We start from the raw sequence: 13,460 nt of genomic DNA on the forward strand, positions 1-13,460 counted from the left end.
AAATCATTTTTATACAAAATTTTATCAAGACCAATTTAGTCTGCAGAGTTACTTATAAAAGAACAATGTTATATAGCTATTTTAGAAGTGTAACTAATGCTCCAGGATTGTCTCCCACCACTGCCTAGTAACCTTCTGAATATTGAGCATTGTGTATACACACTGGGGGATGGAAATTAATCTAAATTGTGCATCTTACAAACGTTCCAACATCTGTGCCTATTTATGAGCTTAAGATCTTCTTAGGCATCTTCATCTGAGTAGCTACTTTAAATTTTTAGTTGACTCCAGTAACCCATCAAGCAGATATTAAAGTACAATTTATGAAAATACATGGAAGCTTAGATATATATTCCAGACATGAAAAATCTTTTGGTTGCTAAAGAAATATAATACTTTAAGAGATTTTAAAGTAGTTTTTTCCTGAATGTCCTTTTTTTCTCCAAACATTAGACCAAGTTGCATTGTTTACAAAAATTTATTCATACAAATTTTACACACTTTATATAACAGTTATCAAAGTCCTAGTTATAGATATCATGTGTGTAATAATACTTGGTTAAGATGTTTTTATAATCAGTTGCACACAAAGTAAGAGCTTCAAGACTAACATCTACCTAAATTATCACTATAACATAAATTTGCTCCAGTTTAGTAAGGCTCTTGGCATTTCTAAAAAGTATACAAAAGATTAAACTGGGTGATCACTGTAAAATGCTTGCAACTAGCCACGGGAACACTAAATTAGAATTCATAAATAAAAGGTTAACTAGAGCCCTATTTCACCACTAATAGCTGACACAAATACAGAAAACTCTGCCCATTATCCAAGAAACAAATAATTAAGACTAAAATGCAAGCTGATGTGTTGCAGCATTGTAGGGCCACTAAATAGCCATCTGTGATTCGTGGCGATTTAAAAGGCGAAGAAAGGCACTAAAGCTGCAAACTGCATCCTGTGTCACATTGCCTGAGGAGACTGTAGAATTAAAGAGAGACTGATCAGGACTCAGGACTCAGGCACAGATCGAATGCCTCTGTTTTCACTGTTTGCAATGTGATCTCCTGGCAGCATCCATCCCGCCTGGGAATGCAAATCCAATTCCGTTTTCTTTGATTTATGACTTCATACTGATCAAATCCGTAAAGGAAAAAGAAAGGTCCTTTAAACTTTACAAGCTATGTTTAATCTTTTTCTTTTTTTGTTTTTTGTTTTTTGTTTTTTTTCCAAAAAACTTGTGCCTAAAATTTGGGAGACTGGCTGGCTGGTTTGCTGTTGCTTGATCTGGTTGCTGGGTGAAGGTTCTTTTGTTTATGAAGATTACTCTATATGTTCAAGGAGTTGACAGGAAACAGACATGCTTTCTTTAGCCAAGAAAGGATACAAGGGTAGGTTCTCAGGGTCTGTTGGAGCTTGCTTACCTCACTCTTGACCACAGATATAAGATAGTACTCATACATATGAAGAAGAGGTTTAAATGATTTATCAGTAAAACTGAGCAACATGTGAACACTACACATTCTAATATGACAAAGGTTGGTTTTATGAAATAAATTTTACTAAGCAATAAGCCATAATGTAGAAAAATACATTTTACCTACAAACTCAATAAACAAGAAACAAAAGGTTCATATTTAGTGCATAATTACTTGGTAGCTACACAGGGGTTCCTAAACTTTACAATAAGTGCTTGCATCAAACAACCAAATAAAAAAGTGCAAAGCATTCACAAGTTTAAGAGAAGTGAATGAAAAACGGTAAACAGTACTTAAACAGTGCAGGAGGGTAGGAAGGAGGGGTCTCCAGAAAACCACAAAGGAAAGGGATAGCTGTACAGAGCAGGTTTCCAAGGGGAGGGTCCTGGCCTTTTCACAAGATGAGAAGCATGGACAGCACTGGAGAAAAACACATTGTACTTTGCATCCGTTTCCAATACCCAGCCCCAAAGTCACTCAGGCAGCAGACCAGGTGGGACTAGACTTGCCCTCAGCTTCCCAGACCCCGGGCAGCCTCGAACCAGTCCCTCTCCAGGCTCCTCCTCCCACTGCTTCTGCTCTGCCTCGTCCACTATGCCTCTATTTCCTTCACTTTGTTCCAATTGCCCTAATCTCGGGATATCAGCTTCCCTGGAGCATCAGGAAGTACAGAAAAGAGAGCTTCCTCTCCAAGCCTCCCTTCTCTGTACAGTTCTCAACTCTTCCCCCAGGGAATGGCTGGCGAGAATTCTTGGGAGAAGCACAATTTGGATCGAGCTGTTGTTTTAGCAAGAGAATTTCCTTCTGGGCTGAGAGTCTGAAGAAAGACAAATACACATAAAAGTAGAATCAAAGAAAGCAGAAGTATTGGAATTGCCACCCAACCAGGGGGACAGTGACCGGTTGAGTTAGGCTGGGACCGAAGCAGCCTGCCTGGGAAAGAATGCCCTTCAGCAATTCTCCAAATCATTACCTCAAAATCTCCCCAGAGCAGGGCGTCATTGTTTATGTACAGTAGCAAATGGTCAGTATTAATATCTTCAGGCCTGTCACGGATAAAAATACTATCCTTTTAATTCCAGTTTACAAAAATAGGAGTAATATTCAAAACAATGATTGTCTATTTTCTATTTATTTTATATAAAAACATAAACAGCTCAGGCGAATTTTCAATCCTTGTGCACACTTTGTATGAACTGCTCTCTAATATACTTATATATATATACTCTTTTTATATATTTATAATATATCAATAATTGGTCCACAAAGTATATCTGTGCATTCTCTAGTGCTTTGTAAAAAGAAAAACAATATTATTATCAAAATATTCATTTAATGGCTTTACTTCATACATAAATACATGTTTGGATAGAACACATGAGCGATGACTGTTCGGTCAGTTTGGAAAACGACTTTTCATTGTGTCAGGGTTGTATACACAGGGTAGCTGGTAACTAATCGCTACAAATACGCTATTCTGCGTCCTTTGTTTTTAACCCTTTGTTTATACCTTTTCCCTAGGACCGCCGCCAAGTATTTCTTGACAGCCATTTGTTTCCTGTAGCGACTGTAGCTGTCCGTGAAGATTCCGTCGGAGTGGCGCTTGGAGAGCGGCTCCGAGTCGTCCTCCGCGCCGCCGCTTAGGGTCCCCCTGCAAGGAGAGGGGTGGGGGGAGGGCGGCAGGGCGGGAGACACAGATTCAATAGCTGCGGGGAGCAGGCGGGCCCAACCCCACGCGGGAGCCTTCCAGAAGGGCACGGGGCGCGCACTGCCCCCCCACCCCGCGCCGCCTTCCTCTGCCGGGGAGCTGAGATAGAAACCCTTCGGTTCCTCCTCCCCACCCAGGATTTCCTGGCGCTAGGTCCTTACAGAAGGTGCCCGTGATGAGATCCGGGCGAATGGCAGGCGATTTAAGCCTAACCTTTCTCCAAACGCTGCCCTTTGAGATTTGACCATCCGTGTGTTTGCGCTAAATTGTCCTAACTGTTTCTCTCGTTCCCGACGTAAGAGAAAATAGCCAAAGAGCCCTAAATGCCACGCTGGCTGCTGCTGTGGAGTTTGCATCGATCTTGCAATTCCTAGTCAAACGCGAGCACTCCTCCCCTTCTGCACGCTAAGTTGAAAAACGTGATAATAATATAAGTCGACAGGCTGCAGGCAATATTTTTCACCGCATGAATTATTCATTGCGAAAATGTAATCTGTTTTCCCATGGGCTTTATTAAAATGTTGCCTTCTGCTGAGATATGCTTCACGCAAGCCCTGTGCTCTGGGTTTGTCTGGCGTGAGCAAGAACTGTTTGTTTCCCTAAGTGTCCAAATTTGGTGATTTGTTTATTTCAATTTGAATTTTCAGTAAATGCAACCACCCCCTCCCCCCGAAAAAGGCATGCTTAGAGGAAATTATAGCAAATCCTCCCGCGAAGCTTGAAGGGTTTGAATGACTAGGGGGTTTTGTTTGGTTTCTCTTTCTTTTCATTCAAAACGGATCAAACACCCCAGTTCTCCTGCTTTCTTCCCCTCTCCCCAGATCTCGAGCTCTCTGGCCAAATTTAAGGTGCCACTTCAAAATCTCCGCCTGTGACCCGCGGCCAGTCCCGCCCAGACCCTGGAGCGCACATTCACCCTCGGCCCCAAGTGCACGCACGGACTTGGAACCCGCGCCGCCCGCCCTGCGCGCGCCCCGCACAGACACCCCCCGAAGCGCGCGCCATGCGGCGCCGGTTAACTCTTTCACAAACTCTTACCCCACGCTCTTGGCCACGAGCGACTGCAGGTACTTCCTGGCGGACAGCTGGTCCAGCACTTTGCGGTAGGCCTCATTAAGGATCCCACGGGCGACATCTCTAACGGGGAGGCAAAGGCGCGCCCAGGGTCACTGATTCTGTCCCCAAGGGGTCGAGGCGCTCCTGCTGGGCACGCGCGCCCATCGGCGTTCAGGGAGGCTGACGGGGAAACCCCTAGCCTCTCAGAGCAAACCTCGAGAATAACTCTCTCGGGATGTTCCCATGAGTGAACACTAGGATTGGGAGTTAGCCCCGGCCTCCGGGAATGGCAGGCGTGGAGTCTGGGCCCCTTGATTCCACTGACGGACACTCCTCGGGCCACGGACCTTTCGGTCTCCACGCGGCCCTCAGGTGCACACAGACCCGCCCGCTAGTAATTTTCTGTCGCTCCCACAGGATCTGGCCAGGGAGAAGAGAGGCTTGAGGACTTTTATGGGGGGGGAAATAAAGGCTGCTCGGTGGGCCACCACGCTGCCCCTCCCGCCACCTCGGTCGCGAGCGCCCGACCCGGAGGCTGGCGCGGAGGCCGCGCGGGCCCTACCTCCTCTGCGCGGGGTAGTACAGCGCGGAGGCGTCGTGCAGCGCGGAGGCGGGGCTCCCTGCGCGCGGCGCGTCCGGGTCGTAGAAGTCTTGCAGCGGGTTTCCGTCCCCGTCGTACGCCTCGTCCTCCGGCCTGCAGGGTAGCCGGGGACAGCACGGGTGGTTAGTACAAGTCCCTCCGCAGCTCTGCCAGGACCCCAAGAAAGGGGCTGCACTGCTTTTCCTTCTTCGTGAAGGTCCCGCAGGGACAATTGTCTTTTCTTCCAGGACCGGGGTGGGGGCAGAGGTAAGGAGGAGGGAACTACACCCCACAGAAATTCCTACCCCGCCAGGCGGCTTTTCTCGGATAAAAGGTCGCTCTGCGGGACCGCGGGCTCAACGAGCAATGGGAAACCGAGGCGTAGCTGCGGACCGCGCACACCTGGCCACTGAAAAGGACCGCCCCCTCCCCGCCTGGCGCCCGAGCCTCCCCGAAGTAGCGACGGGCGGGGACAAGAAAAGCCCTAGGAGAAACTAGGCGCCGAACTACGCGAAGACCCAAACGGGGAGGCTTGGAGTGAAAACCGAGAGGATGGCTGGGTGGGGTGTGCGGCGGCCAACTCCGGCAGCCACCCCCACCCCAGCCTCCGAACCCAGGGGAGCCCTTCCCTGCGCAGATGTAGGTCACGGAGAACCTCCGGCTTCTATTTTGGGCAGGAGAGGATCTGGTAGGAACATGAATAATAGATGTCCCTAAACTTAGCCTGTTTGGCGGCAGCTCCTACTGTGTTGTGTCCACGCCCTCCGGCGCCTTTGGCCCGGGGGAAAGTGCCAGGCACACGGGAATTTGAAAATAGCCAGGGGTGAAATAAGGGGGTTTTTTAATCCACTAAGTAAGTAGTTCGCTCTAGTCTGTTAGCGACAGTGAGGCACTACCTCAACCCCGGGGCGCAGGGAAAGGGTCAACAGCGGACCAAGAGCCAGCGGGTGCTCGGCGACCTCGCAGTCGCCTTCGTCTACTGCCTAAATCTTTGATAAGGGACGGGTAGGGGTGGGTTAAAACACAAATCCCTCTCGCTCTGGGCCCCTGGGGAGACTTGGAATGCAACCAGGGCAAGTAGCACTCTCTAGGTGGGGTTGGAGTCGTACTTCGTTACTTCTCTCGCCTTTTCTCCATCCTCGGAGAGGCCGGGCGAGACGGGCACACCCGTCTGCACGCCGCGCACCCAGCCTTGCTCCGGCGACGCGCCTCGGCCCTGGCCCGGGTACCCTGAACCCCGGCTTTTCTGGCCGCTGCCCTACTCCGCGCCCAGATGCTGGAATCCTAATACATAAACCACAGCCCATCGCTCTGGCCACATCAATGGCAAACGTTCTTGGGCGCGGCTGGTAGGAGCAGCTTGGTGAGCAGAACGCGCGCCCCTCGCTGCGCGGCCAAGGACGCTTCCACTGTCCGGCACACAAGCCCGCGACTCCAGGGCTACCGCGGGGAAACCGGGCAGTGCGGACCGATTATAAACCAGGGATTAAGAAAAAAGCCAAGATTCCTCCATCCTGGGGCGGGCAGGGCTGTTCTCCTGGTCCTGCCTGCCTGCTTGCTTTCTCTTCCTCCTTCCCTGCGTCTGTTTTTCTCCCTCCCTCGTAGTCTCATTCTTGTTCTTCCTTCTCTCAAGTCGCTTTTCCTCAACCATCCCAGGCCAACACCCCCGCCCCCACCCCAAGACAATCTGGGACTCGAAATGCAGTTGGAACACAGATCCCTTGAAAGAAAGCTCTTGGGGGAAAGAATTCGAATGAGGAGAAGAGGAAGGGCGGAGGACAGAGAGGGAGACCCCGCCCCATAGTCCAGAACGAGCTGTAACAAAGCAAAGTCCGAGCGAGCTTCACGCTCAACCCCCGACCTGGCTCCGGAGCTGAGGTTCTCCTAACTCATCCTAAGAATAGGTAAAAGAATCCAAGCTGGGGGCCTTGCTCTGCCTCTGTCCCGCGGGCCAGGTTGGGGGAGGGGAGGTGTCTCTGGCGGTCCCGAGCTCGCTCTCTCTACCCCGGCCGCCGAGCTGCTCCGGCTGGGGGAGGGGCGCCGAGCCGTCGCGGAGCCTGCCGGACCCTCCGGCTTAGCTCGGATCCCCGACCCGCGGCCCGGTGGAGGCTGGCGGTGGCGCACTGGGGCGCAGGGGGCGTGCTAGTAGTCTGGACCCGGGGAACTGCAGGAGGGAGGCCGTGAGGAGGTGTTCGTGGAAGGGAAGCCCCAGCTCCAGCTGGGCCCGGCGGCCAGTACCTACCTGATCCCGGGAAACAGGAGTCCGGCGGCGGCAGGTGAGCAGTAGACGCTGCTGTGCATTATTATCCCATAGACCAGCAGGGCCAGCCTCGCTCCGCTACACATGGTCATTCTGCGCAGGACGGGAACGAGGACACACAGCTGTGAGAACGCCCCTGGCCTTCCACCCTCCAACCCCCAAAAAACTCTCGAAGCTGGGGGAGGGACGGAGCGAAGCTCCGGCTCCCTGTGTTGAAACACCGCTTAGTGACAGCCGGCGCGCGCCCTGCCACTTCTCGCTTGCTATAGTTAGAAAAAATTATGTATGTATATACTCAGCGCTCAATAACTAGCCAGACCTGTTACGAAGGAAGGCTAACTCGTACCCTGATGCTGATGCCAGTGAAAGGATCAGCAGTCAAGTGAGTCGTTTGGTTCGGTAAGATTTTTTCCCTTGCTATTCAACTCTTACCGCTGCTAGGAGAGGGTGTGCTGCCAAGTAGGACGGCGCGCAAAGGGCTCCTTCAAGTTTCTGCGCTGGAGTCACAACCCGAGAGGCATCACCGTCTGGCGTCGGTGTCTGAGACGAAGCCGCAGGAACGAGCAGGAGCAGCAGGAGGAGCTGGAGGACTTGTGTGCGGGAGCTAGTATTCTGTTCAAAAGTTTGTAGACGCGTAGAACTGGGAGGGAGCGCGACACCGAGAGAAGGGGGCGAGGAGAGAGATGCAGAAGAAAGAAAGAGGAGGCAATGAGCTAAATGGAGAGGGGGAGAAAAGTGGCCCTAAGTCCGCCAGGAAAAAGAAGAAAGTGATTAAGGAAAGGAGAGAAAGTCAAAGATGAAGGGAGGGAAGAAAAGCGAGAGGGCCGGCGATGCAGCCGGCCTCCGTGGGAGCCGCCGGTCAGGCAGCTGCGAGAGTCCGCAGCGCCTTCTCTGCTCCGAGGTCCCTCTGGCTGCGTCTGAAGCTGCGGCTTCTACTGCTGCTGCTGCCCGAGACCGGCCTTCTACTTGTATTTATAAGTGCAGTTGGCAAAAATCTATCCGAACATGGTTTTAGGAGAGCCCTCTTTGTCAACATCTGTCTGCCTATTGCCTTTAAGTACAGAATATTTTGTTGCACTGTTGCGCTCCGAGTTTTATTCATGAAATGACTTCCCTTTTTTTTTTTTCAGTCACGTAATGATCGGGTATCAGAAAAAGACGTCAGCATCCTAGTCCCTCAAGGAACATATTAACTATTCTGTGCTGTCCTCTTGGATGATAAGATCCGGAGTCATCGACTTCTCATAAACACCTTTCACTCATACAGTCCAATTTTTAAGAAGTCCAATTATTTTGATGGTTTTCAATTTCACCCATTTCTCAAGGACAGGTAAAGACTTCATAGAATTTCAAGGATGGTAAAATCACATTTTTAACTATATCCTTACTATTTCTCTTTACTTTTTCATCAAGCCCCACCAATCAGAGCTCTGGTCTCTAGAATTAAGCACCATCAAGCTCTCCTATTAATAAATTTAATTTAGTTCTCCTAATTTCTTGCGTATGTTCTTTCAGATAGACCATTAAATGTGGAAGTCGTTTTGTGTTTAAAGGGAAGTCTTGGAAGATTTTCAGTAAATCTCTAATGACTCTGGCTGCCATGGACAGTCTGGCTATGAGTAGATTGATGAGAGTCAAAGCTGGTTTGGAGCAGAGGCCCGTGGAGCTGTCCAGGCTCTGGGTGCTGAACTGCCTGGTCACAGATGCTACAAACCTTGAAAATTGCCACTGGTTTAATATTTTATCAGAGCCTCTAAATCTGAAGATTTGGCAGTGGTGCTATTAATGTGGCGATTTATTGTCTAAATCACACCACCATTCAGATACACCCTCCCCCTTGCAGTGTCCATGAACACCCTAAGGCTGAGAATGGTCTGATCCTTGCCTAGATTTGAGTAAAGAGCATTGTGTGTCTCCCATTAGTCCTGGTATGGGGCACCATCACACTTTCTGTGGCTCTTACTAATTTTAAAAATTGAAATTTTTAAATTGTGTTTTCCACAAGAATTGAAATTTTAAGAATTTGGGGATGAGAAATATGTCTTCCTGCTTTATTTACACCTTGAGCTCTGTTAGCAGAAATACAGAAGGCTGGGAAAGCACAAGGATTCCCAGTACAAGTTCACTTACTGATGGTTTCTAACAGGAATCCCTCCCTTGGGAATGGTTACATTTTTTTAACTGAAAATGATATGGTAAGAGGAAGGCAATAAGGGAAGACCACATCTACCCAAAGACTTCCAAGTCCCTGAGTAATTTAAGAAGATTCGTAAATTTCTACTCCAGTAAGAGAACTCCAGTCTATTTTAAAAAGGAAACAGAGCCATCAATAACCATTAGTGTGCATTTTAATTATTTGGATCTTACACAAAAATTAGAGGAAATGACAATTTAGTGGGAGGGTTTCCTGTTACTATGATTTGGATCTAACATTTAAATAAGCTATATTCTGCATGCTTTTTCCAAGATATAATGTTTCTCATTCTCATTACTGTTCCCACTCTTACTTGAGATTTAATACTCCCTCTTTCTTAGGAAGACAAAGTTTTACTTATTCCTGGCCACGAATGACCAAAGACTGCCTGCTTCCTCTTAGTTTATTCCTGGTGATGCTCCAGATTGCCTGCCTTCAATAAAGCTTCAAACCACACCTACTTAAGGATGTATCTCTTTGTCTCCGCTGCATATGTTCGCTCATTTATGTTGCCGTGCTTACATGCATGTGCTCCGTGTTCAGCTCTGCCTGTGCAGCAAGCTCGCACACAAAGAGCCTGCGGTGAACAGACTGGATAATCAAGCAGAGACGTCTTTCTTACTGAAGCGCCCAAAGCCATTACCTACTGTGGCTTTCCTGTCTTCCGCCTTGCTTCACGTCAAAGGTGAACCCCATTAAAATCCGTACTCTTTCCTCCCATGCGAATTCTGAAATGAGTTTAACCTGGAGAAATACTTGAAAATTTCCAAGACTCCTTGTACAATTCACTATTCAACTTTAGTAAAGGGAGCCACCATGTGGGGAGTTTGTTGACTTCATGGCCTATGAAAGGGGGAAAACCACAAACGCGATTAACTGTGTGAGGAGGATGGCTAACTGCTGGCTCCAAGGGCCTGCAAGAAGCTGAACTGCGCCTCTGGCTTACAAAACTGTGTGTGCCGCTTGCACTCCTCTCAGCTTAGGTACTCTCAGTGCGGAACTCGGGGCGGAGCACCCCAAAATCACAGGCCTGAACCCATTCACTGCAGTGAAAGATTAAGCAGAGAACCTGAGTCTTTGTCACTGAACTCCAGAAAATGAAGCTTCTGAGAACCACCTATTGCTCAGCACAACCTATAAGACCCACCCAGCCCTGCCCCACAGTTCCCCAGGGGACTCTAACTCCTGATGGGATCCTCTCAAAGATCTGTCAATAACAGTCTCTAATTGGCCGATTTTGGTGTCTTGCGGGCATGGAAGATTTCCTATTCTTGAAAGTTCTGGCCCTGGGCCCCTAGGCCAGGGGAGTGGGGAAGTCTAAGTGAGACGAGGAACTGGAAGCTGCGGACCAGGTCAGGGGGTCCAGGAACTGCAAATCTGGGGCTGCACTCCGCCGGGACAAACCTTCCGACATATGCCTAGGCCCTTTCTTCTTTCTGTTGGGTGGAGGGGAATATGGGACAACCGAAGTTTCAAAGACCAGAACTATTCACAAATGCCCCCGAGAGTGGGAATCTGATTCCAATCTCCGAAGGCTCCAGTGGAGGGTTAACACCGCACTGGCGGGGAGGGACGAAGGGATTGTGTCTGGGACCTTAGAAAAACGGCGAGGACGAAAGGACTCGTCGGCCCAAAAAGCCAGGCTGGAGAGACCTGGACCCACCCCTGCGCAGAAGGACCGGGCAATGGCGGGTAGGAAGCCGCCGCGGGGTACTGCAGACTCGTTAATTACAAATGCAGAAGCCAACCTCGCTTCGAGTACCGGGCGGAGCCAGGGCCACCGATCCTGGAGACCCTCGACTAAAGCGCCTTTTCTGCAGGAGCATTGGGGAGGCGCAAGACAAGGGGAAGAGCTTTCCGATTGTATTGTTCTTACCCGGGTTCTCTCCCAAAGAGATGTTTACATCCTCATCTAGTGACTGCGGTTAAGAGCACAAGAGAAACCTTCAGATCTCCTATACAGAGTTGAAAACGGGGGGCGTTGACGAGAAAAGGACCGGAGAGTTAGAACCTTCTATTTACAGGTAACGCAAAGGAATTTCAAGTCTTCCTTGCAACGCCCTCACTCCCTCCCGTCAAAGTTCCCCCAGAAGACTTCCCAGGCTGGCAGAATTTCTTTCCAGGCTGTGAAAGTGAGGAATGTTATGTTAAATGGAACCGTGTTCAGGTTAGAAAAGTTAGAGAAGCCACGGAGATCTTCGGAGTGGAAGTTCTCACCGTTGTCCTTCGCGAGGCAGTGACTGAAGGTGCCTCAGAGCCGTTTGGAAATATTTGTTGGAAATGATTAAAAAAAAAAAAAGCCCCTGAATGTCAAGCCCCTAATGAATCAACTTTTTAGCCCGTTGGTCTTTCAGATGTGAAAACAATTTTTGGTCGAAAACAGTGGCTGCTAGCTAAAAGTCAAAACTAACACTACCCTGAATTATTTTTCCTGGTCAGGGACACATCTACCTGCCTTGAAGGTTCAAGCCTTGAACCCTGAATCAACGTTCAATTTAAAGAACGCTTCAGCCCTTGAAGAAGTGGATTTTTGTATTCAAACAGGAGGAATATGTCTGGCATATATACTGGAGTTTGAATTTGCACAAGGTTTGGCAACACTAGCAAGTGCTCTAGTATTTCTATTGTCTTGTCTATGCCAGTTTCCTGCTTTGGAACCATCTCCACTTGAGAAGTCTGCTTTCCCTCTATTGCATGGGGATCTTCAACGCCTTTTAAGTCTTGCTTCCTTCCCCTCCACCCTCATATTGCAAATCAGTGGTGAGCTAAATGCGTTTTTGCCTTGATCCAGCCCAGCGAAGTGGGCTCAGTTCCCTCTGGTAAGGAGATCTCCACTACTTTCTTTCCGGCTCAGTCACCATGGTACCCATAGTTTCCATGTGTTCACTTCCCTTTCCTTGGTCAGTAGCTCTCCACATTACCCTTTACCACCACTATCTCCATGTCCCACTCCATCAGATTTTTTTTTGACTATTTAAAAGGGCATGTTTGCTGAAAGCATCCTTGCACATTCCTAGTATAAATAATTCTAAATCAAGATTGAAAAAGTCATACATTCTGATTCTGTTATTTTCTGGTCAGTACGTAGCATGAGATCCAGGCTATAATAAGCTTTTTCGGTGAACAGGTTTAATGCAAAAAACATCATCCTCTACTGTAAGTGACAAAAGTGAATTATAACCCTGTATTCAATTTCACTCTAAACTTTTTCTCTTCCGACTCTTCCAGAAAATGCAATGACTAATGACTCACTTTGTACCAATGACACCTGTAGGGAAACCCAAATGTTCTGCAGCAGAACATCATGACCATCACTTACTGAACTGCCTGCATCATGCCCTTCTGAACTCACTGCGAAGTAAAGAGCTGATGAGCTTACCCGTTGTGTGTCATGCCTTCTCTGACCTTCAGAATTTAGTGCTTCACACACGCTGCAAACAATCAGGAAAGGAATCCTTTCCAAACCACATGAGCAAAGTGTCTCTCTCTAATCTAAGAACAGAATTGCACATTCACAAGACGAAGAAATTTTGCTGGTTGTTTTAAGACACAAAGCAGACACCCAAGAAGCAAAAACCAGGATCTAACCTTTGCTGTAGGTTTGGGCAATTGCAAGTATCCCACATCTATGGCTCTTCTGAGGCCTTATTCTCTGAACATTAGTTTACTGGATACCAAAAATATATACTACAGACTTCACTGTGCAGCATCTGCCAAATTCTCCCAGGATTTCCAGAACATCTCTAAAAAGCCAAAGAAAATAAGGTCTTCTCTCTACTTTAGTCTAAATCCTCTACTCATATAAGGCTTAAATGCAGGGAGAAAAACTTGGACAGATCCAGGAAACCCAATATCCTAGATAAGTTTTTGAGATAGCTTCTGAAAATGTTGGAAGGGGGATCTGTATGCAAAACAAAACAAGGTTTTTAGTATCTTGCTCTATTAGTTCATAACATCCCAAACCTCTTCCCTCTGGGCCTAGACTCAGCTTTGTCTATCTGTGAATATATGTTTATTTGTAATAAATTTGGAGCCTTTGTTTTTGTTTTTCATTATCCTATTACTAGCACTGTGTGGTGCTAGTAATATTTCTTGCAACTACTTTTTAAATAATCCTTTCTCTCTGCCCAAATACCTATGATTTCTTTTTCCTTTTTCTTTTTTCTTTTCTTTTAGAAAACTGTCA

At 48.0% G+C, this 13,460-nt stretch overlaps 1 protein-coding gene across 1 annotated transcript; it reads right to left on the bottom strand.

Annotated features, from left to right (window-relative positions):
* Window positions 1–459: 459 nt before the first annotated feature.
* Window positions 460–7,452, bottom strand: ADCYAP1 (adenylate cyclase activating polypeptide 1 (pituitary)). Its single transcript, XM_012652107.1, has 4 exons — window positions 7,063–7,452; window positions 4,803–4,934; window positions 4,223–4,321; window positions 460–3,127 (listed from the first exon to the last, which is right to left on the bottom strand). The coding sequence occupies exons 1-4, from the start codon at window positions 7,170–7,172 to the stop codon at window positions 2,938–2,940; spliced, it is 531 nt and encodes a 176-aa protein (XP_012507561.1). The 5' UTR covers window positions 7,173–7,452; the 3' UTR covers window positions 460–2,937.
* Between the last annotated feature and the right edge of the window lie 6,008 nt (window positions 7,453–13,460).

Source organism: Propithecus coquereli, unplaced genomic scaffold (assembly GCF_000956105.1).
Source record: "Propithecus coquereli isolate 6110/MARCELLA unplaced genomic scaffold, Pcoq_1.0 Scaffold38, whole genome shotgun sequence".
NCBI classification, from domain to species: domain Eukaryota; kingdom Metazoa; phylum Chordata; class Mammalia; order Primates; family Indriidae; genus Propithecus; species Propithecus coquereli.

Coding starts and splice junctions, on each gene's coding strand:
- ADCYAP1 (XM_012652107.1), bottom strand. CDS start 7,172: ATGACCATGTGTAGCGGAGCGAGGCTGGCCCTGCTGGTCTATGGGATA. Junction 4,935..7,062: donor CTCCTGTTTCCCGGGATCAG/GTAGGTACTGGC, acceptor GCTACCCTGCAG/GCCGGAGGACGAGGCGTACG. Junction 3,128..4,222: donor CTCGTGGCCAAGAGCGTGGG/GTAAGAGTTTGT, acceptor CTCTCCTTGCAG/GGGGACCCTAAGCGGCGGCG.